The following is a 27,416-nucleotide window of genomic DNA, read 5'->3' on the forward strand; positions in this document are numbered from 1 at the left end:
TCCTCCTGCTCCAGAATCAATGAACACTGCAGTAGAGGTCTGAAACTTATCGTCTGTAAGAGAGACAGGTATTGTGAGTTTCTTAGGGAGTCTTCCCTGATGGAGGGGACGAGGAGACATGACACCCAGAGGGAGCCCCTCCGTACTCACTGGGTGTTCCCGTTTCCCGGCCGCAGGGGACATTCCTGAACCAGGTGATCAGCGGATCCGCAGTAGAAACACAATCCCCGGCGTGGTGGAATTGTATTGTACCCCCAATTGCATCGGCTCAGGTAGCTCCAGGGCAAGACAAAGAGGAATGGTAGCACTTGTAACCGCAGGAGTACTGCCAGGAGTACTGAGGAAGGGAGTTTGAAAATTAGGAAAGCGAGGGCGCTGACGCTCGGAGCGGCGTACCTGGATGCGTTGATCCACTCGGACTGCTAGTTCGATGAGAACCTCCAATTGTTCTGGCCTGGATTGACTAGCGAGTTCATCCTTGATGGGATCAGCTAGACCTTGCCAGAATACTGAGACGAGAGCCTCCTGCCCCCAGTTAGTCTCAGCTGTGAGGGTCCGGAACTCCACGGCATAATGCGTCACCATTCGTTGCCCTTGAGTGATCTGAAGGAGAGAAACAGATGCCATCTCCCGGCATGCGGGGGAATCAAATTCTTGCTGGAACTCAGCCTTAAAGGCCGGATAATCCTGGGTAAGGTCAGAACGTCGCTCCCAGACCGGGGAAGGCCAAGTCAAGAGGTTGTAAATGTAGGCCACCTTCTTACGACCAGTATCGAAGAGATGGGGGGCCATTTCGAACTGCACCTCACACTGGTTGAGGAAACCCCTACTTTCTTGTGGTTCGCAGCGTAAGGCTTGGGGGGCGGAATTCTTTCGTCAGAGCTGCTAGCTGCGCTTGCGGTCTGGGGATTAACACCAGGAGAAGAAGCGGCTTGTACTCAGGCCGAGAGTACAACGACCTGACGTGTTAATGCCACAATTTGATCCGCCATGGCCTGGTTTTGCTGAAGCAGATCAGAGAGAAACTGCCTTAGTTCAGTCTGGTCTGCGTCTTGTGGGCTCGACATAATGTTACGCCGGTGCTGCCCACAGACCAGATCCGTCCCCTGTGGTGAAGGGGGAAGTAGGAATACATGCACCCGCAGCAAAGGGAGTGTGACCGGAGTGTGGTGTTAGCGTTGCCAGGCCAGATGTATGTAAGGTAGACAATACTTGCCGGTACCGGGTGTAGAAGTAGAATAGTGGTTGCCTTGCCGAGGTTGGGGAGCGGAGAGATGAGGAAGGTCGAAGTCCAAGCCGTGATCGTGGGATGCCAGAGAATATGTAATCCGAGGAGAGCCGAGGTCGAGAGCCAAAGGGGTAGTCGTACGAGCCATGTCAGAACCTGTAGAATCACCAAGAGAATACCAAACAAATTCCATACAGAAACTATGTCGAGCGATGAGTGAGATGCCTGAAAAGGCTGGGCAGGCCAATCAGGGATGGGGCCAGATCAGGAGGACTGCAGGGAGCCTTTCCAGATTGGTGGGGCTGATACAGTCCAGGTTTGTACTGGTAGTACTCTGAGAACGCCCGCGCTGCGTACGGGGCGGAGCCTTACAGCAGGAGTGGAAGCTGAAGAGCGGGTGCTGGGCGCGTGCTCTGTAAGCTGCGTGTGCGCGTGACCAGCATTGGAGAACGCACGTGTGCGCGCGGGACGGAGGGACCGCGCCTCCCACTGAGGACGAGGGGGAGCAGAGGGACCGCCAAGGGGAGCGACCCTGCGGCGACGGAGAAGCTGACAACAAATGGAGGCAGGTAGGCGGAGGTTGCGCTGCGCGCCCTGAGTCTCCCTGAGGGTAGTCTGTGTGTTGCACGGATGGCGCTGCGAAATCAGATTTCTAACACTACCATATCCGCCGCTGTGCACAATCTTATTTCAGCAAGGAACACTTTTCAGAGCAAATTTCTACAAAATTTCATCATATCTACATCTAAATCAAACAAATGAACTTCATTCGTAGGTGTGAACAACAGTCCCTTTTGTAGAATTATAATTTCAATGTCCGATAGGGTATGTTCAGTTATATTAACTACTAACAAACCCATGGTTGTACAATCTCATGTTCATCTAGTGTCGCATCTGTCTGCGTCCTCTTGCGGTGGCGTTTCCTTCCCTGTCTTGTCTGTCCCGTTCTCCTCTGAGGGTTATGCTGAAGATAGTCCCAGTCTACAAAAGCCATATCACTGCAGTGATCTGAGTCCGATGATTGTACCTAATCTGATCTTTGAAGGAAATAATTTCTAAATGGACTATAAACAGTATACAGTAGTATTCAGAAAAAGGGCCTTTTTTAAATTATTTTTCGTCATATTTTGCAGATAAATGTTCAATGATCATGAAAATGTTTGAAAATGTTAGCAATTATAGGTCTGTCACAGTAGATTATTGTAATGGGAGACCAGGTTTATCAACACCTTTTTATACCGGGATCATCAATCCAGCAAAGCAAGGAGGTAAAATAAATTGTAATTTATTTCAGGACAAGAGATACACACAATGTATCACAATTTACAGGGTTAACACACTTACTGGGAACGGGGCAAACGAATAAAACTATCCTTTAAACGAAATTGACAAAATGACCTCTGTAGGAGCCCTTTCCAATGACTGGTAGGTACTCACAAAAGTCCTGGAACTGATTTCGGCATGCAATGCTAGGCGCGAACTCTATATTCTTCAGAAGTGGCTTTGAAGAATTCTTGAGTTAAAATCTTTGAAGCCGGCTCACATCTATTCAGCACAGAGCATCTTTGAATTTGCCCCTGATGGTTTGGGTCTTGGAATCTGCGCTCCTGATTGGCTGCAAGGCTGATTATGGGTTTCAGGGTCCCATTCACCAACCTCTACAGCCAATCAGATAGTGGCAATTTTCCTGTCAGTCAATCACCAAATTGCCGGTACTGTAAAGCCGGGTGGGCACCTTTTTTCATTCGGCAAAGGGGCATGCACCAACCTGGCATCTCTGCCTCTTTGCATACTGAGCCCACCCACTGCTCAGGCTCCACAGAGTCTGGGCTCTGGCAAATGGTGGCAAGATAGCCCTGTGTTAGCCCAGGATGTGGGTACTCAAACAGAACTGCAGTACTCCTGTTCTAACACCTTGGGATCCCTGAGGCTTTCAAGTCCGTACTCCGCACAGACCCATAGACACCAAGCTTAGTAGCCATCTGGTCTCTCGGAATACATGACTTGGAAATCCTACAGTTCATTTACAGGTTATCAGGACATATACCTATTAAATATCTCTTTAATAAAATATACTGTGTCCTGTCTTTTGTGTGATGAAATCAGTAAGTCCCTGTTCTGATGTCAGAGTGAGAGTATATATTTCCTACACTCACTATCCTCATTCTTGGCACACTTTAGAAATAACTTTTAAAACTTTTTGACACAAGAAATCACTCAGTTTTATTACATAGCTGGAGCATCCCCTGAACCCCTATACCAGGTTCAGGGTACCTGGGCATGTATCTGGGCATCTCTACTTATACTAAGGACCCCTCTTTATACTAGGGAGCCCGTATATGATTGCAGGTATACATTAACCCCTTCATGCACGTTTATCTTGTCTGGATGATGCTGCAGCAGGAATCCTGGTGGTGAGATGTAATAACATTTTCAGAGTCAGAGTTTGCCCAGAGCAATGTGCTTGGCTGCATCCTAGAATCTCACTCGATTCCCGGATCCAACTCCTTGGGTATCCCATAACTCCGGAACCCTGATACATAGCCACATTCTGTAAATACTTTCTCCGGCAAACCCACCCTGAAACTTACAGCCTTGAAATCTCCTGGTCCCGGCACCCCAGGAAAGGCAAAACACATAATGTCACATAATTTGCACACAGTCACAATAATGCATTTATGACATCTGGGTCCAAGAGCTGACAATCTAGCGCCTCAACACACGATCAGGGGTAACCAAGTGGGCTGAACCTTTATTAATGAGCCTGTTAACCCCTTCACTGTCATAATTATTACATTTAAGGATTATTTGATCATTTAAAAAACATGCTGTGGATTTGGTGACGGCATGATGACCTCATGAAGTGCATAGTTACAAATTGGTCCAAAACGCTTGCATAAAATGTATCTTGATAAAGGATGGACGCTTAAAGGACTGAAAAACAAATGAGTTAAGCAACATATTGTTCAGGAGATAGAGCAACTGGATCATCGCTTTATCGATTATGCAGTCAGATAGTGGCATTCTTGTCCTTGGGCATGCATTTTAACAGAAGGAGGACATTTTGAACACAAACTTTGAACCATACAGTACTTTGAATTTAAATGTTATAGTCATCTTAGTGTTTCAGATTAAATTATAACAGTTTAATACATTTATGAACTACAAAGAAAAAACTCCTGTTTCTCATTTAATGAACATGATGGTACATGTTGGCATAATACAGTGACATGAATGTAGTTAACATCAGATGATTGTCTACATTGTCCTTCTTATATAGTGTTAATTTACATAACAGACCTACAAATGTGCAAAAGTTTACAGGTATTAACAAGAATTAAATAAGAAATTATGAAAAATTGAGTGTGGTAGCTGTGTCTTTGATGTGTGTCCTGGTTGGTGGGATTTAACAACTTATATGTACTACGTATGTATACTGTATGTACAGTTCTATGTTTATGTACAGTTGATATTTTTAAGCATCAAATAATATTTACTACTCATATGTATTTGTGTAAAACTTACAAAGTTAATTTGTGTTTTGTTTATATTCATTTCTCAATGTAACTGACATCAACTTTAGACCTGTAAGTAAAAGATCATTTAAACAATTACAGTATTATGTTACACAGCAATCTATTAGAAGCACTTCAAATAACATCATTTTACAGATAATAAGTTTTATATATATATATATATATGAACAAAAGAAAAAGAAGCGCCAGCTCCATAGCATAATACTGTATTAAAAGAAACAAATGTATTCAAAATCAAGAGAGGCCGCCAGGACATGCACTCACTTCAAATATATATAAAAAACATTCATGGGAGACAATCTGTTAGCTTCCAGGAACTGCAGGGTGGGTTAGAGCTGGCGATTCTTTCTGAAGCAGACTGAGAGGAGAAAGGCAGTTTATGCTGCATTGCTGGGGCGGCGCTCTCATATTGGAGACACAGAGTGTGGACATTCATTTAGTGATGCTGGGAGTCAATTCTTAGCGCTACGAGTGCCGACACCTTGGATCCAGTCACACAACCACTGAAGTGGAAAACAGCATCTCTCTCCTCTCCTGACTTGATGACATCTTATACTGATAAGTATCTGCCTTGCACACCTCTTCACTGCTCTCACTACACCTTGGCAGCACCCCCCCCCCCCCCTGCAGTTCCTGGAAGCTAACAGATTGTCTCCCATGAATGTTTATTTGAAGTGAGTGCATGTCCTGGCGGCATCTCTTGATTTTGACAAAATTTGTGTCTTTTACATACAGTATTATGCTATGGAGCTGGCGATTCTTTTTCTTTTATTCTTGTAGATTCATTTGATCTGGCTAGATCATATAGAAGCTTACCTCTCCATACAGTGACTGGAATACCTATCTGGACTTGTTTTCATCTATCACATTGGACTTGTCTGTTCTCTTTTTATTTTTTCACTGGACACTGCTCTATTTATTTTTTGTGTTATTAATATATAACCAATTTTTGTTATATATATATATTTTCACTCTCTCACATCACCACACATTTTTTATAACACAATCAGTTAAAACACATATTTTAGAACGCACTAACACTCACACACTGATAGCGCTACTCTTCTTTGTTTTGTATGTGTGTTTTTATATATATCAGACACACAGATACCCAGCAAGCTCTCAGAAACCCCCCAAATTACCCCAATATATATTACCTCCCCTTCCCTCCCTCCCCTTCTTCCCTTCCCTCCCCTATTTTCCTTTCCCCCTTTCTTTCTCCCCTTTCCCCTTCCTTTCCCTCTTTCCCCATGCCCCCTCTATTACATTTTTTTCCCATCATAATTCATTTTTATTTTTAGTTGTAATTCCCTATGTTAATAATCCTTCACATATATTTATTTTTCATATATATATTTTATTCATATTATCAAAAATAAAAATGTATTAGTGAACTATTGCGGTTTTATAATTTCTTGATTTCCATCAGAGTTTATATTTGTGTTTGTAATGCATGTGCATGGGATCATATTGCCACTTACTAATTAAATGAATATTTTTTATATGTTTCACATTCTAATAATGATCTATCAGAATCTGCATGTACTGTTGCTGCAGCTTTTATTCTAACAAATCACCGGTTTGTCCCTGGCTGGTTCCTGGAATGCGACGCTGTTCCCCTGGCGCATGCCGCGTTCACCTTGCATTCCCAGCCACTGGTCATGCCTGGCTGATGCGTTTATTGATAATGGTTCGGATTTTAATAGGCTGCAATGCTTCGCGTGTCCGCCAGATGGCAGAAATTCATGAATTGTAATGTGCCGAATCAGTAATGTGTCGGCTTGCAGGTGTTTCGTTTAAAAAAGATACTGTACCACAGTGTGCTATTATAACTTGGCCTTGGCCTTGAGACTGAAGGAAGAGGTTGAAAAAATGTATCAATTTAGGCTTTTCATATTAAAGAAAGACAAAAAACAGTTTCAGTTTGTGTTACACTATTCTGCAGAGACCCACCATGAGTGTTGAAGTGCAGCCCGCTTCCAAAAACCCGACAGAAGTTATGCGTATTTGATATGGGCCGCGATTAATGCAACAGATGATAAGATGGCAACAGTTGCTCAAATTTATCAATATTTTATCGAAAACTATGACTTTTACAAATTTTCACCAACTCCTCATACGTGGAAGCGTGCAGTAAGGAAAAGGTTATGTAGCGACCCCTGTTTTCACCGTATTGAGCCCCAATTTGTTGGAGGGTATTGGTGTGTGTCACGGATTTTTCCCGAATCTATGATCATGGAGGTGGCAAAAGGCGAAGGGTCATGTTAAAACAACTAAGAAGCGACAGTCGCTGCCAAGCAATGCACAGCACCAGCACCGGCTTCCAATGACGGTCCCACTGTCAGTGACAACCCTGAGCCTGAGTCAGATGTGTCGTGCAGTTTTGATGAAGCTTGCATGTACCTAAGCGATATCCAGCCTCACCAGCTGACTACAGGTGGACTAGTCCCGCTGCAAACTATCGACGTGGATGATGAAGAAAGCTGGACTGGCAGTGGACCGGCGCCGGCGCCAGCTGAATGGGAAGTTCTATGGTGAGTACTGTCTTGTTGCCGTATTATTTTGGTGGGGCTGGCTGGGTACTTCTTTAGGGGGCTGACCATTACTGTACATTAAAACTTTTCTTTTTGTTTTTCCACAGAAAAGAACACGCCTAATGGGGGGATTTCGATGGATAATATTGACATTACATTGACATTGACAATATTGATGGATTTCTTGACATTTTTATTGTAATTATTATAGCTATTATAAGGTTATAATTAATTCCTTAATATTTATATTAATTTACGAGTGTTTTTTGTATTATATGTATAGTATATTAATTATTTGTATAGTTTTCTTTGTTCTGGCCGATTCGTAATTGTTTACATTTGTCTATGTTTTCTCCATTATTGTTATTAACCTGAGGGTTTTGGAGGTTTTCATGGGTGGCTTTGGGTTGTCAATCATTATGTAGATATGCTTGGGGGCAGGCAATATTATTATTCCCAACCAATCACAGCATGTATGTAGTTACAAATACCTAGCTCTCCTTGTTCGTGTCATTCCCTTTGATAAAGTTGCTTAATTGTGATGAAACGCGTCAGGGACGCCTATTGCTACATTACGTCACCACGCACGGGCGCGCTTTACGGCCGAAGCGCGCATGTTTTACTACTGAGGCCAGCTCGTTTGCTTATTGAAAGCGGACCTTTGGAACATCTTCTGCGGCAACCTATGGGGGATTAACTGTTCCTGGCAACCGTTTGTTAATTCATGGACTGTCTACGCGATCCTGGACGGTGTTTTCCTCGTGGTGGTGATTATTATCACAAATTGCGTGTTTTATACATTTACTTTGTGAGTGTTTTTAATCCCTCTCCCATTCCCTATTTGTTATAAAATGTACTCTATTACGCTATGGGGCGTGCGCTTTCTGTTCTCTTTTCGTTTCTATAGAATTCCCATTGGAAGTGGTTATTCCATCTGAGAGCAGCCTTGGACTCTTGAACTGTGCACTTTTTGATTTATCCATCAGGACTTATTTAGGGTTTGGACTTTCTTTTTATATGTATTTTTGGGTTCAATATATTTTTATCTTTTTTATATATCACTATTTTGTTACATGTAATTAGAACACAATTAAGTTTGTTTTCACTGTTTTTTACATTTTTTATGACACATTTTCCCTCATATAGGATGTATATATAAGTTCTTCTTTTTTGGGACCAATTCATTATTACATAATTGATTATATTTATATATATATTCAATCATTTATTATTCACTAGTTCACTGGTGGCGCTACTTTTTTTCTTTTTATATATATATATGTATATATGTGTCAAAAGTAGTTCTACTGGGCGTGGCTAATTGTATAAAACAAGAAACAAAGAAGTCCAGAGCAACATCCAATGTGACACAGTCTCTCTCTCTCTCTCTCTCTCTCTCTCTCTCTCTCTCTCTCTCTCTCTCTCTCTCTCTCTCTCTCTCTCTCTCTCTCTCTCTCTCTGTATATATATATATATATATATATATATATACAGTGTTCGACAATTATATACATTTACTCGCCCGGGCGGGTGGATTTAACCCCCGGGCGAGTAAATATTGGCCCAAGCAGCACACATGTGTTTTTTAAATATCCCGCGCTCTCGCGCTGCTGCTTTTCCCGCGCTGGAGAAAAAAAAAATAAGCCGGAGGCGGGCTCATGTTGTTGGGGGATATTACCCCGCCTCCGGCTCTCTGAGCAGTGGCCTCCCTCCCTCAGCGCTTCCACTCCTCCCCCTTCTGGCAGCCAGCCTTTCCACGCCTGTCTGCCTCAAGCCCCTGCAGGGCCATCTGTCGCCCCCCCCCCCCTCCCTCCCATCGGGCCATCTGTCGCCCCCCCCCTCCCTCCCATCGGGCCATCTGTTGCCCCCCCTCCCTCCCATCGGGCCATCTGTCGCCCCCCCCCCCCCTCCCTCCCATCGGGCCATCTGTCACCCCCCCACTCCACCCACCGGGCCATCTGCCCCCCCTCCCATCGGGCCATCCGCCCCCCTCCCATCGGCCATCCGCCCCCCCCCCCCATCAGGCAATCCATCAGCCCTGCTCTTCTCCTGCTCTGATGGCCAGCTCAGCTGTTAGCAGGGGAAATCCCCTAACCGGAGCTACTCCCTGCTCTAAGCAGGGGAAATCCCCTAACCGGAGCTACTCCCTGCTCTAAGCAGGGGAAATCCCCTAACGGAGCTACTCCCTGCTCTAAGCCTGCTCTAAGCAGGGGAAATCCCTCACCGGTGCTGCCCCCGCTGCCATGTGCGTCCCCTCCTGCCGTGTGGGGGCCCCACTGCCGTGCAGGTGAGTGTTTGTGTGTGTGTGAGTGACAGACTCTGTGTGTGTGTGTATGTGTGTGTGTTTGAGTGAGTGTCTGTGTGTCTGTGTGTCTGTGAGTGTGTCACCCCTCTCTCTCTCTCTCTCTCTCTCTCTCTCTCTCTCCTGTGTCACCCTCTCCCTCTCCCTGTGTCACCCTCCCTCCTCCCTGTGTCACCCTCTCCCTCTCCTTGTGTCACCCTCTCCCTGTGTCACCCTCTCCCTGTGTCACCCTCTCCCTGTGTCACCCTCTCCCTCTCCTTGTGTCTCCCTCTCCTTGTGTCACCTCTCCCTGTGTCACCCTCTCCCTGTGTCACCCTCTCCCTGTGTCACCCTCTCCCTGTGTCACCCTCTCCCTCTCCCTGTGTCACTCTCTCTCTCTCTCTCTCTCTCTCTCTCTCTCTCTCTCTCTCTCCTCTCTCTCTCTCTCCTCTCTCTCTCTCATCTCTCTCTCTCTCTCTCTCTCTCTCTCTCTCTCTCTCTCTATATATATATATATATATACAGTGTTCGACAATTATATACATTTACTCGCCCGGGCGGGTGGATTTAACCCCCGGGCGAGTAAATATTGGCCCAAGCAGCACACATGTGTTTTTTAAATATCCCGCGCTCTGCGCTGCTGCTTTTCCCGCGCTGGAGAAAAAAAAAATAAGCCGGAGGCGGGCTCATGTTGTTGGGGGAGATTACCCCGGCTCCGGCTCTCTGAGCAGTGGCCTCCCTCCTCAGCGCTTCCACTCCTCCCCCTTCTGGCAGCCAGCCTTTCCACGCCTGTCTGCCTCAAGCCCCTGCAGGGCCATCTGTCGCCCCCCCCCCCTCCCTCCCATCGGGCCATCTGTCGCCCCCCCCCCTCCTTCCATTGGCCATCTGTCGCCCCCCCCCTCCCTCCCATCGGGCCATCTGTCGCCCCCCCCCTTCCTCCCATCGGGCCATCTGTCGCCCCCCCCCCCTTCCTCCATCGGGCCATCTGTCACCCCCTGCTCCCACCCACCGGGCCATCCGCCCCCCCTCCCATCGGGCCATCCGCCCCCCCTCCCATCGGGCCATCCGCCCCCCCCCTCCCATCGGGCCATCCGCCCCCCCCCCCCATCTGGGCAATCCATCAGCCCTGCTCTTCTCCTGCTCTGATGGCCAGCTCAGCTGTTATCAGGGGAAATCCCCTAACCGGAGCTACTCCCTGCTCTAAGCAGGGGAAATCCCCTAACCGGAGCTACTCCCTGCTCTAAGCAGGGGAAATCCCCTAACCGGAGCTACTCCCTGCTCTAAGCCTGCTCTAAGCAGGGGAAATCCCTCATCCGGTGCTGCCCCCGCTGCCATGTGCGTCCCCTCCTGCCATGTGGGGGGCCCACTGCCGTGCAGGTGAGTGTTTGTGTGTGTGTGTGTGAGTGACAGACTGTGTGTGTGTATGTGTGTGTGTTTGAGTGAGTGTCTGTGTGTCTGTGTGTCTGTGAGTGTGTCACCCCCTCTCTCTCTCTCTCTCTCCCTGTGTCACCCTCTCCCTGTGTCACCCTCCCTCTCCCTGTGTCACCCTCCCTCTCCCTGTGTCACCCTCTCCCTGTGTCACCCTCTCCCTCTCCTTGTGTCACCCTCTCCCTGTGTCACCCTCTCCCTGTGTCACCCTCTCCCTGTGTCACCCTCTCCCTCTCCTTGTGTCTCCCTCTCCTTGTGTCACCCTCTCCCTGTGTCACCCTCTCCCTGTGTCACCCTCTCCCTCTCCCTGTGTCACTCTCCCTCTCCCTGTGTCACTCTCCCTCTCCCCTGTGTCACCCTCCCTCTCCCTGTGTCACCCTCCCTCTCCCTGTTTCACCCACCCTCTCCCTGTTTCACCCACCCTCTCCCTGTGTCACCCTCTCCCTGTGTCACCCTCTCCCTGTGTCACCCTCTCCCTGTGTCACCCTCTCCCTGTGTCACCCTCTCCCTGTGTCACCCTCTCCCTCTCCCTGTGTCACCCCCTCCCTCTCCCTCTCCCTGTGTCACCCTCCCTCTCCCTGTGTCACCCTCTCCCTCTCCCTGTGTCACCCTCTCCCTCTTCCTCTAACCCTCTCCCTGTGTCACCCTCTCCCTGTGTCACCCTGTCCCGCTCCCTGTCACCCTGTCCCACTCCCTGTCACCCTCCCTCTCCGTCTCACCCTCTCCCTGTGTGACCCACCCTCTCCGTCTCCCTGTGTCACCCTCTCCCTGTGTCGCCCTCTCCTGTGTCGCGTCTCCCTCTCTCTGTCACCCTCTCCCTCTTTCTGTCACCCTCTCCCTCTCTCTCCCTCTCACTGTGTCACCCTCCCTCTCCCTTTGTCACCCTCCCTCTCCCTGTGTCACCATCCCTCTCCCTGTGTCACTCCCCCTCTCCCTGTGTCACCCTCCCCCTTTCCCTGTGTCACCCTCCCCATCTCCCTGTCACCCTCCCTCTCCCTGTCACCCTCCCTCTCCCTGTCACCCTCCCTCTCCCTGTCACCCTCCCTCTCCCTGTCACCCACCCTCTCCCTGTGTCACCCTCCCTCTCCCTGTATCACCCTCTCCCTGTGTCATCCTCTCCCTGTGTCACCCTCCCTCTCCCTGTGTCACCCTCCCTCTCCCTGTGTCACCCTCCCTCTCCCTGTGTCACCCTCCCTCTCCCTGTGTCACCCTCTCTCTCCCTGTGTCACCCTCTGCCTGTGTCACCCTCTCCCTGTGTCACCCTCTCCCTCTCCCTCTCCCTGTGTCACCCTCTCCCTCTCCCTGTGTCACCCTCTCCCTGTGTCACCCTCTCCCTGTGTCACCCTCTCCCTGTGTTACCCTCTCCCTGTGTTACCCTCTCCCTGTGTCACCCTGTCCCGCTCCCTGTCACCCTCCCTCTCCATGTCACCCTCTCCCTGTGTGACCCACCCTCTCCATCTCGCTGTGTCACCCTCTCCCTGTGTCGCCCTCTCCCTGTGTCGCCCTCTCCCTGTGTCGCCCTCTCCCTGTGTCGCCCTCTCCCTCTCTCTGTCACCCTCTCCCTCTCTCTGTCACCCTCTTCCTCTCACCCTCCCTCTCCCTGTGTCACCCTCCCTCTCCCTGTATCACCCTCCCCCTCTCCCTGTCACCCTCCCTCTCCCTGTCACCCTCCCTCTCCATGTCACCCTCCCTCTCCCTGTGTCACCCACCCTCTCCCTGTGTCACCCACCCTCTCCCTGTGTCACCCACCCTCTCCCTGTGTCACCCTCCCTCTCCCTGTGTTACCCTCCCTCTCCCTATGTCACCCTCCCTCTCCCTGTGTCACCCTCCCTCTCCCTGTGTCACCCTCCCTCTCCCTGTGTCACCCTCCCTCTCCCTGTGTCACCCTCTCCCTCTCCCTGTGTCACCCTCTCCCTCTCCCTGTGTCACCCTCTCCCTCTCCTTGTGTCACCCTCTCCCTCTCACCCTCTCCCTGTGTCACCCTCTCCCTGTGTCACCCTGTCCCGCTCCCTGTCACCCTCCCTCTCCGTGTCACCCTCTCCGTGTGACCCACCCTCTCCGTCTCCCTGTGTCACCCTCTCCCTGTGTCGCCCTCTCCCTCTCTCTGTCACCCTCTCCCTCTCTCTGTCACCCTCTCCCTCTCTGTCACCCTCTCCCTCTCTCTGTCACCCTCTTCCTCTCACCCTCCCTCTCCCTGTGTCACCCTCCCTCTCCCTGTGTCACCCTCCCTCTCCCTGTGTCACCCTCCCTCTCCCTGTGTCACCCTCCCTCTCCCTGTGTCACCCTCTCTCTCCCTGTGTCACCCTCTGCCTGTGTCACCCTCTCCCTGTGTCACCCTCTCCCTCTCCCTCTCCCTGTGTCACCCTCTCCCTCTCCCTGTGTCACCCTCTCCCTGTGTCACCCTCTCCCTGTGTCACCCTCTCCCTGTGTTACCATCTCCCTGTGTTACCCTCTCCCTGTGTCACCCTGTCCCGCTCCCTGTCACCCTCCCTCTCCATGTCACCCTCTCCCTGTGTGACCCACCCTCTCCATCTCGCTGTGTCACCCTCTCCCTGTGTCGCCCTCTCCCTGTGTCGCCCTCTCCCTGTGTCGCCCTCTCCCTCTCTCTGTCACCCTCTCCCTCTCTCTGTCACCCTCTTCCTCTCACCCTCCCTCTCCCTGTGTCACCCTCCCTCTCCCTGTATCACCCTCCCCCTCTCCCTGTCACCCTCCCTCTCCCTGTCACCCTCCCTCTCCCTGTCACCCTCCCTCTCCCTGTGTCACCCACCCTCTCCCTGTGTCACCCACCCTCTCCCTGTGTCACCCACCCTCTCCCTGTGTCACCCTCCCTCTCCCTGTGTTACCCTCCCTCTCCCTATGTCACCCTCCCTCTCCCTGTGTCACCCTCCCTCTCCCTGTGTCACCCTCCCTCTCCCTGTGTCACCCTCCCTCTCCCTGTGTCACCCTCCCTCTCCCTGTGTCACCCTCTCCCTCTCCCTGTGTCACCCTCTCCCTCTCCCTGTGTCACCCTCTCCCTCTCCTTGTGTCACCCTCTCCCTCCTCACCCTCTCCCTGTGTCACCCCTCTCCCTGTGTCACCCTGTCCCGCTCCCTGTCCACCCTCCCTCTCCGTGTCACCCTCTCCGTGTGACCCACCCTCTCCGTCTCCCTGTGTCACCCTCTCCCTGTGTCGCCCTCTCCCCTCTCTCTGTCACCCTCTCCCTCTCTCTGTCACCCTCTCCCTCTCTGTCACCCTCTCCCTCTCTCTGTCACCCTCTCCCTCGCACTCTCCCTCCTCTGTCTCTCTCTCTCTGTCTCCCTCTCCCTCTCTGTCGCACTCTCTTCTTCGCTCTCTCTGTCGCACTCTCTCTTTGTCTCTCATTCTCTCAGTGTGTGTCTCCTCATTCTCTCTTTCTCTGTGTGTCTCTCTTTCTCTCTCTTTCTCTGTGTGTCTCTCTTTCTCTTTCTCTGTGTGTCTCTCTTTCTCTCTCTTTCTCTGTGTGTCTCTCTTTCTCTCTCTGTGTGTGTGTGGGTGTGCCGCTCTCTGTGTGTGTGTCTGTCTGTCTCTCTCTGTCTGTCTCTCTCTGTGAAGCGCCGACGTCCAGACACTGGTTAAGGGGTTCAGGAAACTAGTCATTCACATCTGGCTTTTATTTCTAGATCCGACATTGACACACACACACACACACACACGTCTAATTGTAGTATAATGTAATACAATAAATACATTTATGTCAAAAATGAATGTTGTTCTGACTAGGAATTTATTAAATGTATTTTATTTATATATTTTATTTTAAAGCGGGGTTGGGGGCGGGGTTGGGGGCGGAGTTGGGGGCGGGACTAGGTGGCGAGTAGATTTTTTTGGTTGGGCGAGTAGATTTTTGGGTGATTTGTCGAACACTGTATATATATATATATATATATATATATATTCTCTCTCTCTCTATATATATATATATATATATATATATAATTGTATTTGGATAAACCAATGATAAATAAGAAACACAGGAAAAGTAGCAGGGTTAAAAAAGAAAAATGATTTGTGACTCATCACTCAACAAATGAATGGTCACAACACAATCGAGTCTTTTCAAAGTACTGAATAATTTTTTTCCATTCCCAAATATAGAAGACAGACATATAATATTATTGATGTGCATTGTTTAGGTACTTCAGTTCTGATTCAACCTCTTGAAATGTTCATAATCTAAAAAAAAAATGTCTTTACATTTCTATCTCAGAACCGTATTGATTAAATATTTGATCAAATGTACTGTACAACAAGTGGTACACATAAGGGGGCATAATGAAGGTATAGAATTAAATCTAATTGAATATTTCACATCTGAAGAATATTAAAGTGAAACTTCTTTGCTTGCACCTACAGAGTTGGTGTTATAACGAAAGAACATGACGGAAGTGACATCATGCTACAGAGGGGCATGCGCCCACGCATGCGCATACCTCCAAGTTCCAGGCCAGTTATCCAGGAGCCATTATTCCACTAACAGCATGCCTGCGGAGTAGCTCGGTGCGCCAGTGCAGAAGGTGCCAGATCGTGACTTGCGCAGTAGCCGCCAGCGCACAATGCACACAGAGACATAGACACAGACATGCACAAACACACACACAATCCCTCAGAGTCACACACACACAGAGACACTGTGAGGATTCGCCATCCTGGCGGTCGATCGTCTCCCCATCCTTCCATGACGGACATTCATGATGCGTGATCTCGTGGTCCCAGTACGCGTGCGCGGACCTTGCATGGCCTGATCCCCGCTCACGGACTCGGACCCCGCCTCCCGCTCTAACGCACGACGAGTGCAGTCGGCCAGCTTCCCTGCTGATGCGTGGTCAAAGCCCCGCCCCCGCTCTGGTGATAGACAGGACCGGCGTGGGAGTGACGCGTGCTCTCTGCTCCGCGCTCTCGGCTCCGCCCCCTGACCTCCGTGACATGCGCGGGTCGGCGCGCGATTGATTCAGCCCCCTCTTGTCCCAAGGTCTCGCAGAGCCAGTGTGGGAGTGACGTGCACTCCAAGTTCCACTCCCTGACCTCCGGGAGGCGTGCAAGCAGTTCCGCCCCATCTCTGATTAGGCTGCATCATAGGGCACACCTGTGTGCACCAGAAGCCTATCGGTGCGTACTTCCTGGTTCTGCCCTGGCTGGCTTTTGGTGGTCTTGCCTTTATATACCTTCAGTCTGCTTTCAGTCATTGCTGAGCATAGTCTAGTGTGATGCCTTGTCTTGCTGTATTCTAGCTCCAGACCTTGCTTGCCTTGCTGATTAACCTTTGTTGCCTGACCCTGCTTGTCTCCTGGATTCCGCACTTCTCCTCTCCTGATCCGGCTTTTAACGACCATTCTCCTGTCTCCAGTCCTGACCTTGGCAAGTACTCAAATGATCCGATATTCTCCAATCCTGAACCTGGCTACGTACCCCGACAATCCGCTACTCTCCAACCCCGAACTTGGCTACGCACTCTGACGATCCGCAACTCTCCGCTCCTGAGCCTGGAAAGTACTTTGACTATTCTTCTATCTGTAATCCTGACCTGGCTTGAACGACTACTCTACATCCTTGGTGCGCCCGCATGGCTGTGGGTCGGCGTTAACCAATTCCCTACCTTAGCACCGTGGTCGCGCTTCGTTTGTGGTGAGCTACGCATTACAGACACACACACAGAGAGACACACAAACACAAGGAATTCACAGTTACTATAAATATACTGTAGAAGTGCAAATAGCTAAACAAAAGTGGTTGTGTGTCGAAATGCATTCTAAGTCAAATATCTTTGGATTTTGCCACTGAAATTGTGTTTTGATTTTTAATTAAAACATCACCATCACAAATACAATTTCTGTGACAAAACAGTGGCAAAAGACAATGAAGTTTCACTTAAAATGCGTGTGCTCGGCACACACCCATACTTTTTAAATGTATTTATTAGACATCAATGTATTCAGTCAAATGTAAGACTAAGGGGAAACCATACTCAATATACACTAGCATTCAATCGCGAATTGCCCCCTAAGTATTACAATTTTAAAAAATTACAAATTTTAAATTTCATATAAAGGATGATTCGATTTTTATAAAAAAGCCAATTATTTTATTTAAGAAGCCAACAATATTTCAGTAAGTTATGGGGAATCGTCCCTTTAATAAACAAATAGTAATAGCAACACTACACGGCAAAAGAAGATAAAAAGGAACACAATTTATACTTCTCAATATATTAACAAGATTTAATCTGCATAATCACTTATAAATCACCAATGGATGAAAATAAAAATAACCCATAAATCTATAAAATTATATTATTTAAATCCCCCAGGAAACGTGCAACAGAGGGCAATAAAGAAAAAAGTGCGCTGAATTACAAAACTAGTGTGTGGTGGGAGGAAATGTAAGTCTGTGGCCCGTGGTGTGGGGGGTGACGGGTACAGTGTTCAGAAGAGCTTTAACACTAGACTACTACAAGAGGTAAATATACCATAGGTGCAGATGGGATGTCCCAGCTAAATCTGAAATAACAATGGGTTGAACAATTGAATAATAGTAACCAATAATACATTGTTATAATCTAATGGCAAAAATGTAACTACAGATATTCAAAGTGTGGATTTGGTCAGGACCTTGCAAAAAATCTGAGCCAACAGAATGTAGTACAGTAGCAATAGCCTAAACCAAACATAGTCCAAATAAAGTCCACATATTGGGTGCAAAGGTTTTCAAATGCTTCACAAGTACAGGATAACCAATCCTCTGTAGGAACCTCAAAAAGAAAGAAAAGAGGGTGCAAATGGTAAAGCATACACAACCATAATATCAAAGAAAAATTGGCAACATTAATGACACACAATCGTATACAAATGCAGTGTGGAAACAATGTGAGTAGTAAAAATAAAATGAAAACAGGGTAATTGCCTGTGCAGGAGATTGCTGCTGCTGGAACCAAATAGGGAAATCCTTTTCACTGTGCACTGGCTGTCCTCTGTGCCATCTGGGACAGCTGTGGGGGGGAAGGGGGAGATGATGAGTCGCATAAGGGGTTTCCTTCTCCTAGTAGGGCTGGCGGTGGCTGGCATTTCCCTCCATTTCTGGCGATTGTGAAGTCAGCAGGTGCTGGCCAGGCCTTGACACCTTCCTGTTTTCAGGGAAGGGATTTCCTAGGTCAGCAGCTGGTCCCCATCAGCTGACAAACTCTGTGTGCTCACGGGATGCCTCTGTGCAGCGTCGGAGTACACAGCCAGGGCAGTGGGTGCTTGCTCTTCTGCCTGGACACACCAAGATACAGAACTTATGCACATTTACCAAAAATGTGTGTTAGTTGGAGTCACAGGTAGCAATCTGAACAAAGCTCCATGTGTTTTCCATACTGACGGTCACATGCTTTGACTACACACTAGAGATGCAATCACACATATTGTTACTTCAAGTTGCTGGTACCACCATCCAGAACCTGGGGTCCAACACCTACAGTATATGTTTGCAAAAGCCTGGAGCATCAGGAAAAAATACCTGAGTAAAGTCCATTGAGAGAACTGGCAAAACATCCAGGATCACACCAATCCTGCCATCAGAGGGGATCAAATACATAGGGGGCTATGCACTAACCTAAATGGCTTTGCGTTCTGATTTTCCAAAAAAGCAAATTCGTTAAAAAGTGAAGCCGGGGGCGCGATTCACTAAGGCCTTGAGCCCATTTTTTAACGTACCTGCTCAAAATAGCTCAGAACAGCCACAGCATACATGTGGCTTTTTCCCCCCCTGCTAGCGTTCTTAACCTTTACGTACGTTGGTTGGTCCCGCCAGGCACCATGGCCCACCAGGTGGTCTCCGTGGGTCACCGTGGGCCACAATTGGGTCCCCACGGTAGGCCCGTGGATGTCTGGGGACCTCAGGTCAGACCCACAGGTGTCTGAGGGGTATCGGGTGGTTCCCATGGGGGTCTGGGGACCCACGGGTGGTCCCTACAGGTCCACGGTGCCCCCACAGATGTGTGGCCACCGGTTCTACCCCGCAGGTGTCCCCCGTGGACCCGCCAGCCTGTTACCCGTGAGAAGCCCAAGGATACCTCAGGTGGTCTCCAGAGGTCTCTCGCAGGCCAAAAAGAACCAACCCTGTATTTAAAAAAAAAAAACGGACCTATACATTAAATACATCAATCCCCCCCCCAACACATACAGCACAATTATGTGCAAAATAACTATTATCCAGATATGGATAATATATTATTTGCCCATTATGAAACACATAAAACATCCATAAATCAAAACATGAATTTTTAATCTTAAAATAACCACATTGCATGTTACAATAAATCCAGCATCGATTGTAAATATAAACCAACAAACCAGCAGCTACACAAATGTATATGAAATGTCACACAATTGCATTGAGTGTGTACATGATGCAATTAATCTGTGCATCATGTAACACTATGCAAAATATATGTAACAATAAAATACACTATGAACAATGTCCCCTAACCACCAATGCCATCATGAAAATCAAATAGAAACTAAGCAACATTAATACAATTACCATCAATCAATTAATCCATTTCCTAAAACAATTACAATACAATACAAATCAATTATACAATTCCCTATTCAATTCCTAAAGCCAAACCATTGCCAAAAGGATTCTTATTGAAAGTAACCACCATCTTTCTAATCTAACTACCAGAAATAAGCCACTAAAAATAACCTGTAATTAAATACAAATTACATTATTTACACCAATGACAAAATAAAGCTGATAAATACATTAGCCATACAGTACATGAAAAGAACATAAACATTCGCAAAACAATCAATTATTATCCCTGTATGTCTATCCATATAGATAGATATACATAACATACAGGGGCAATAATAGAGCATAAAATACAATGCATTTACATACAGAGCTGGGCCAGTTGCTATCTGATGCCAAATGTTCATTTACTAATGTATCTACATGTGCAGCGACTACTACACTCATTCTGATGCACCTGACAGGATAACATGTTTATCCAGATTTACATACAAAATTAACATAGAATACACCCATTCAGTGTCCGTGAATGTATGTATCTACTGTGACAAACGCCCCTCTTTTGTAGTGCTGACGTCTGTCTGGGTTCTTCCCGACACAGTCTTCTAGGGTTAATTATACAACAAACAGGATCATGCAAAGTATTATGCTGCTTAACTCAGGCTTCTGCCTGCTTTATTTTCATCCAAGTAAGGTACTGCAGCTTTAACATGTGTAGGTTAGAGGTACTCAGATACTTTCATTCAGCAGTTCACATATTTCAGTGTTACAATATTTCCCACACTGTTATTTCAAGAAATAAAACCAAAATCATATAAGCAAATCCTATCCCTTCCAGGGATCTAACTACACATCAGAATCAGTCTCTCTAACAGCTGCTGGCCAACTAAACTGGTTCCCCAGCTTAAAACAATGCTCTCTCATTTAGGGACACAAGATACAGCACAGTCTTTTAGCAACAGCAGTAACCATTTGTTTTGTCTTATCTGTTCATGGTGTCCAGGCAAATCCTCTGGTACTGTCATACGTGGAGAGGCCGTCAACCTCGATACTGGATGCAGGAGAGTAGCGACACCCCCAGCCCCCAGGCTCCAAGGAGAGAGAGTGAAATGCAAAACCTCTCTGCTCTAAATACCTGTGCAAGTGATTAGAAGAGCAGGTGAGGGAGAACTAGAGCCATTGTAATCTGTGGTCTGGATTTTCCATCCACCAGCCTGAGTTAATGAGAAGCTGTGGAACGGATCATTAACTATTCCTGCACTTTCTGACCTAAAATGGGGCAGAAAGCTGCCTAACATCTTTGGACTATGTCACATATCCCCCTCCCCAGCTCACATCTACTGGGGTGAGCGGCCATGGACCTCACTGGGGTGAGCGTCCTACCTGGAATACTTGAGCTAACTCCTCAGTACAACATTAAGTATTCACATGACACGAATATTAACTTTTTTTTTTCCACGGCAATTATGGACAATAGTTTTTGTCATAAGAGACTATACTTAGCAAACATATTTTGTTGCTCTATATTAGGGAACTATTTTGAAAAATAAATGTCTAGCACACATTCTTACAACCCAGGATATGCTAAATATATTCAGAAAGCCAGACAATTTCTATTACCTCCCTGGGTTTTTCTACTCTAGAATATGAATCTCATATATTTACCAACCAAAAGGGCCATCAACCCTGTATATTAATTTGTAGTTTAGCTACATTTTCAACACAGAGAACCAATATAATATTGTAATATTGACAAAATGCTTATTCTAGAGGCCTAATATACCTTAACTGCAATAGCTTATTTGCATAGTTAAGTGTCCGTGACATAGTCCACACGTGTAATAACAAAAAAAATATATCGGTCAATCCCCAAACACATTTTTTTTTTTTTCTTTGACTTCCAGTCCATTAAATTTCCTGACTTTATTTCATAGGCCGCTGCAAACTGCAAATGACTGGACTGTTTCTTTAGCTTCTGATGGAACTCTGGGGCCGGATAGTCTTTGTCTTTATATTGTGGCCCAGAGTGGCGAGATCCGGAAAAATTCAAGGCCAGCGTTGAACTTCGTCGCTTTTGCTTTGCAACCTTTGAACCTTTATGGTACTTCTTACTGCCATGTATTTTCTCACGACCATCACTCTCAGAGATTTGGGATTTCCCCTCTGGGGCAATTATATGGTACTTAGAAGATGAAGCACTGATTACCTTGATGGGGCTCTCACTAACTCCGGCTGTACCCTGTGGCATTTTACCTTTGCAGCCGGCAGGCATGTAGTGTTGGACCTCTCTTTCCTGAGGTCTACATTTATTAAGGCGGAAATACCGCTGTATAACCAGTGACGCATTTCTCAGGGTTTGATAGTGAATCCTGTTCTGTGTCATCCTAGTCAGAGACTGGATCTTTATAGTTGCTCCTTTCATAATGAGGAACCTGTTTCGTACCATGCGGGCACGGTAGAATGATTGAAGAACACAGGCTGCTTTATTCCGGCGATTAAACTGACGAATTTTCATCCCTCTGTAGGCAGCCTGTAGGATGATAGTTGCGGTGCGTTTACACCGATAATTTTTTCTTTCCCTTCTTCCTTGGATAAGAGCTTTGCAGTGCTTCTGAATTATTCTAATGCTTTTCTCCTTTTTCAAAACGTTAAGTTCCTCCGCGAGAGAATTCTGTTTTGTGCATACATGTCGCAATTCTGTTCTCAGAGCCTCTATTTCTTCCTGGTGCTGGCTCTGAGTGTGCATCAATGCATTCTGTAGTGCTTCCTGCACTTCTAATTTTTCCTGAGTCAACTGTTTCTTTACTTTTTCTGCTTGGTCAGTCAAATCTGAATTTTCCAATTTCAGAGTCTCATTTTCTTGCTTTACAGTCTCTAACTCACTCAGGGCAATCTCATGGGTTTGCTTCAACATTCCCAGCTCTGTGTTCAGACCGTGGCCCTCCAGGCGTGAGTTTTGCACCTCTGTGCTGAGCGCGTGAACCTCTTGTAGAGCCTTCCCGTATTTCTGTTTTAGGATAGCAATTACGGTGTTGGCCTTTTCCAGACTAGTCGTCACCTCTTCCAGCTCACTCTGTAAGAGAGACTCTGTTTTCTTCAAAGCCTCGTACTCCTGTAAAGCTGGAAGTATACACCTCTGTAATTCGGCGTTCGATTCTCGCTCTTTCATCCAACATTCTCGCTCCTTCTTGCCCGCATTCTCCACCATATGTGACAAACGCCCCTCTTTTGTAGTGCTGACGTCTGTCTGGGTTCTTCCCGACACAGTCTTCTAGGGTTAATTATACAACAAACAGGATCATGCAAAGTATTATGCTGCTTAACTCAGGCTTCTGCCTGCTTTATTTTCATCCAAGTAAGGTACTGCAGCTTTAACATGTGTAGGTTAGAGGTACTCAGATACTTTCATTCAGCAGTTCACATATTTCAGTGTTACAATATTTCCCACACTGTTATTTCAAGAAATAAAACCAAAATCATATAAGCAAATCCTATCCCTTCCAGGGATCTAACTACACATCAGAATCAGTCTCTCTAACAGCTGCTGGCCAACTAAACTGGTTCCCCAGCTTAAAACAATGCTCTCTCATTTAGGGACACAAGATACAGCACAGTCTTTTAGCAACAGCTGTAACCATTTGTTTTGTCTTATCTGTTCGTGGTGTCCAGGCAAATCCTCTGGTACTGTCATACGTGGAGAGGCCGTCAACCTCGATACTGGATGCAGGAGAGTAGCGACACCCCCAGCCCCCAGGCTCCAAGGAGAGAGAGTGAAATGCAAAACCTCTCTGCTCTAAATACCTGTGCAAGTGATTAGAAGAGCAGGTGATGGAGAACTAGAGCCATTGTAATCTGTGGTCTGGATTTTCCATCCACCAGCCTGCGTTAATGAGAAGCTGTGGAACGGATCATTAACTATTCCTGCACTTTCTGACCTAAAATGGGGCAGAAAGCTGCCTAACATCTTTGGACTATGTCACACTACATAGATACATTCACGGGCATTAAATGGGACCGAAAAAATAAAAGACATGAATCAAAAATCCAAAAAACCTGTAAAAGTAAAAATAATAAACTTTTCTTTTGTTTACTCACCTTTAGATGCCCACTCACCGAAATCCAGGTGACCCGAAAGCACTGGAACCAATCCTCACGTACTGTAAGCATAAAATAATAAACCCTTACAATCCACGTCTGTGTCTTCTTTCTTCTATTTGTAATCCTTCCCGTCTGTCTTGGGGTCTTCTTTTCTTCTTTGGGGTCTTCTCCATCTTTTTTGTCTTCTTCCATCTTCTTCCGCCACGCCCTTCTTCTCTTCTTAGAAGGGGAGGTGTTCCCTCCTCGGCGACTGGCTTCAAAATGAGGCGACATAGGCTTTTATAGGCCTATGACGCCACATTTTGGTCAAATGTTTCCCACGGTCCTGATTGGGCCGTGAAAAACATGTGATTTGGCCGGAAAAAAAAAATGATGACGTCATTTAAAGGCAAAGACGCCAGCCAATCAGAATGGCTGAGTTTGAATTGCCTTTAAGATGACGTCATCAAAACAAAGATGGCTGGCGACACATGGTAGGGTAGCCAATCAGAGCGTGGGAACTCCATTCCAATTCTGATTGGCTGAAGCAAAGCCTCTGTCACATGGTCTATTTGAGCCAATCAGAGTTGGGATGGAGTTCCCACGCTCTGATTGGCTACCGTACCATGTGTCACCAGCCATCTTTGTTTTGATGAGCCCTGTCTCAGAGCTGTTCCTACTTTTAGACCAATCCCCTGCCCTGTCTCAGCTCTTCTGAAAGCTGATTGGTTGAAAATAGTCACATTGAAATCAACACTTTGCAAGCAGCTACATTTCCGGGCACTACTGATTGGATAATACCCGGAATTTTAACCAATCAGAGGGAATTTTAACCAATCAGAGGGTAGGAATTTCAATAATGCCCTGAATTTTTACTGCTTTAGCCTATAATATTAATTAATATTATTATCAATGTGCATTATTCGTGATTATCCACTGGCCCTCAATTTCCATCTGACAGAAGAATTTAATAAAGACTGCATTTTGTATTATTCATGATTATTTTTATATTTGTTTTTTTTTGTTCCTGATAAAATAAAATAAATATTTATTTACATTCATGATAATCATAATCATTGACAACAACCCCCCCCCCCCCCACACCTACACCAAAGAAATAGAAAGAATGACAAAAAGTGGTAATTTACTGCATCAACAGCATGAATCAGATAATGTTTTTTTTAACTCTCAATTCTCACAGTGCTGGCTGTGCAAATCAGATTTACATATCAAATTCGAGCAGGTATTTTCCAAAGCGTTACCGTAAGCAAAGCCTCAAAGGGTTGGGGGGGGGGGGGGAAATGAGGAGAAAAAAATATATTTATTTTATTTGGTCACTCACTCTTGAACTTCACATTGACAACAACCCCCCCCCCCACACCTACACCAAAGAAAAAGAAAGAATGACAAAAAGTGGTAATTTACTGCATCAACAGCATGAATCAGATAATGTTTTTTTTAACTCTCAATTCTCTCAATGCTGGCTGTGCAAATCAGATTTACATATCAAATTCGAGAAGGGATTTTCCAAAGTGTTACCGTAAGCAAAGCCTCAAAGGGTTGGGGGGGGGGCGGTGAGGTGGGTGAGTCATGTGCAGTAATCATCAGCTACACTAGCTCCCATCCAAAAGAGGATTACACGCAGGCGCATAGAGAGGTGATGCTTGGCTGGGGACTTAAAAACACAATGGCAAGTTTCAGAAACTGAATGACTCTGTAGATAAGAGGTTCAAATCCTTGAGCGAGCCTTGTGTGTGTGCGTGGGGGAGGGGGTACAGGGTACAGCTGCATGAAGGATTAGCTGTACTGCAGTTCAAAGAAATGGCATATTTTCAAAAGGGAGATCATCATAATAATTTGATCCCTACACCCCCAAATACAGTACTGTACATAAAAAGCACACAAATCATCCATGTGCAGTCAAACGCACAGGATCGTAGTCAAAAGCTACAGCACAGATTGAATATCGTAAAATCAAGATGGTTCATGCAGGCTTGTGGAGAAAATAAAAATAAAAAATGAGGAGAAAAAATATATATATATTTTTTTTTTTTGGTCACTCACTCTTGAACTTCGCAAGCAAGCAGTGGTGAATTTACAGGCGCATGCGCAGTAATCATCAGGAATGTGATTGAATCCAGAAAGACACACATTCAAAGTAATGGTGTGGGAGAGGTGTACTGTACTGTAGATTAGATAAGAAGTTGATTAAATTATCCTGTGTGTGTGCGGGGGTGAGCGAGGGGAGAGCGCTGTATATGCCGAAATGTGATACTGTTACAGCACACGCCTATGCGTTTCAACAATTTTCAAATGAGACATACAGCACTGCACATGCATGTATAAATATGCAAATTTGCAATTACTGCACGGGCACACGCAGACTGTGTACTGACGTATTGGCCCAAGGGTATGTGGGTAGGCCTCCTGGCTGGGTAGTGGGTGAGGGTGGTTAGGCCTCACGGGGTGGGGGGTTAGTGGGGGAGGGTATGTAGGCCTCCCGAATGGTGGGTGATGGTGGGTTAACCCCTTAATGACTGTAGCGGTTAATAACCGCTACGGTGATTAAGGGGTTAGGGGACATTACATTGGATGTTTTTATTCTTGTGTATGTTTTGCAGCATCGGAGGGGGCATGGGCCGGATGAAGATGAGGATAAGACGGCCTTCATCGTGGGTGCCTGTAAAAGGTAAATAGAATATGTTTTCACTGTATTTATTGTAATTTATATGTATTTAAAATGGGCACCCCGCGGGGTCAGCCGGGTACACCCGCCGGCCTGTTTTATGGGTTTTGCGCTTGCAAAAATGAAAAGGAATTTTTTTTCTAAGTCCAGCTTTTTTGGCGTCTACTCTGACCTGACGTGTTCTGATCAACGCAACTTTCGCGTACGCTAAGGTTGCTTTGCTTAGTGCATCCCGCTTTAGGGCAGAATTTAACGCAAACAGGGTTACGAACGAGCAAAGTTGGACTTAGAAAAAATTCCAGAAAAAAGTCAGTTTTAGAGCGCAAAGTGCCTGTTTGTGTTGCTTAGTGCATCGGGTTGAGCGCAACATCACGTTCTAAGAGCACTTTGCACTCTAAAAGTGACTTAATGGAGCTTAGTGCACGACCCCCATAGCTTCCACAAGCCTTAATCAGCCCTGTCCCTCTGCTCTGGTTCACAGTTAGACTTCTCCCATTTACCCACTTCCATAAAGTTCCTGAATAAATATTCAAATGTCATGGGATGGGGTGCACCATTCCCCCCTGAAGCAACTGGCTCCTACATCTTTCACTTGTCCAGCAACCAGAACAATAAATTACATCAACTCCAGCACAGAATTTTTTTTGTAGTCATTGCCTGGAGAGTTTTAGTAAGTAAACATCTAGTGTTTTTCTATGAGCCTCTAATACCAGGAACAACATTAAACATCACTAATATTACCATATTTAACCATTTGTTTTCCTATGCCCCAAAGCAACTTGCAATGCTATCACATTTTCCAATTTTAGTTCCAGTAACCCTTCAATGTAATCTGCCAATTGTACAGCTGCTGCCGCCTTTATCCTAGTGCGGCCATAGTGGCGCAACTCTGATAACCGCAGGCAGTTGCAGTATTTTTTTTTTTTTTACGGAATATGTTCCGGTAATTTAGCGCTTGTAATATTATCATTTTATTAGCGCTGTCTGCAATACTGCAATACCATCTAAAAACTCAGGGGGCGTTCGCGAGCTGTTGTCTTAAAAAGTCTAATCCTTTGCAGTTCAACCTACAGTACGTCAGTACACAGTCTGCGTGTGCGCACGCAGTAATTGTAAA

At 46.5% G+C, this 27,416-nt stretch overlaps 1 protein-coding gene across 1 annotated transcript in view; it reads right to left on the reverse strand.

Moving 5' to 3' along the window:
* Positions 1–18,164: 18,164 nt before the first annotated feature.
* LOC142488203 (uncharacterized) overlaps positions 18,165–27,416 on the reverse strand; it is a 37,265-nt gene continuing 28,013 nt past the window's right edge. Inside the window, exon 6 of the mRNA XM_075588576.1 lies at positions 18,165–18,272. Coding sequence (XP_075444691.1) covers positions 18,165–18,272 — 108 coding nt within the window. The remainder of the gene's footprint in view (positions 18,273–27,416) is intronic.

Source organism: Ascaphus truei, chromosome 2 (genome assembly GCF_040206685.1).
Source record: "Ascaphus truei isolate aAscTru1 chromosome 2, aAscTru1.hap1, whole genome shotgun sequence".
Taxonomy (NCBI): domain Eukaryota; kingdom Metazoa; phylum Chordata; class Amphibia; order Anura; family Ascaphidae; genus Ascaphus; species Ascaphus truei.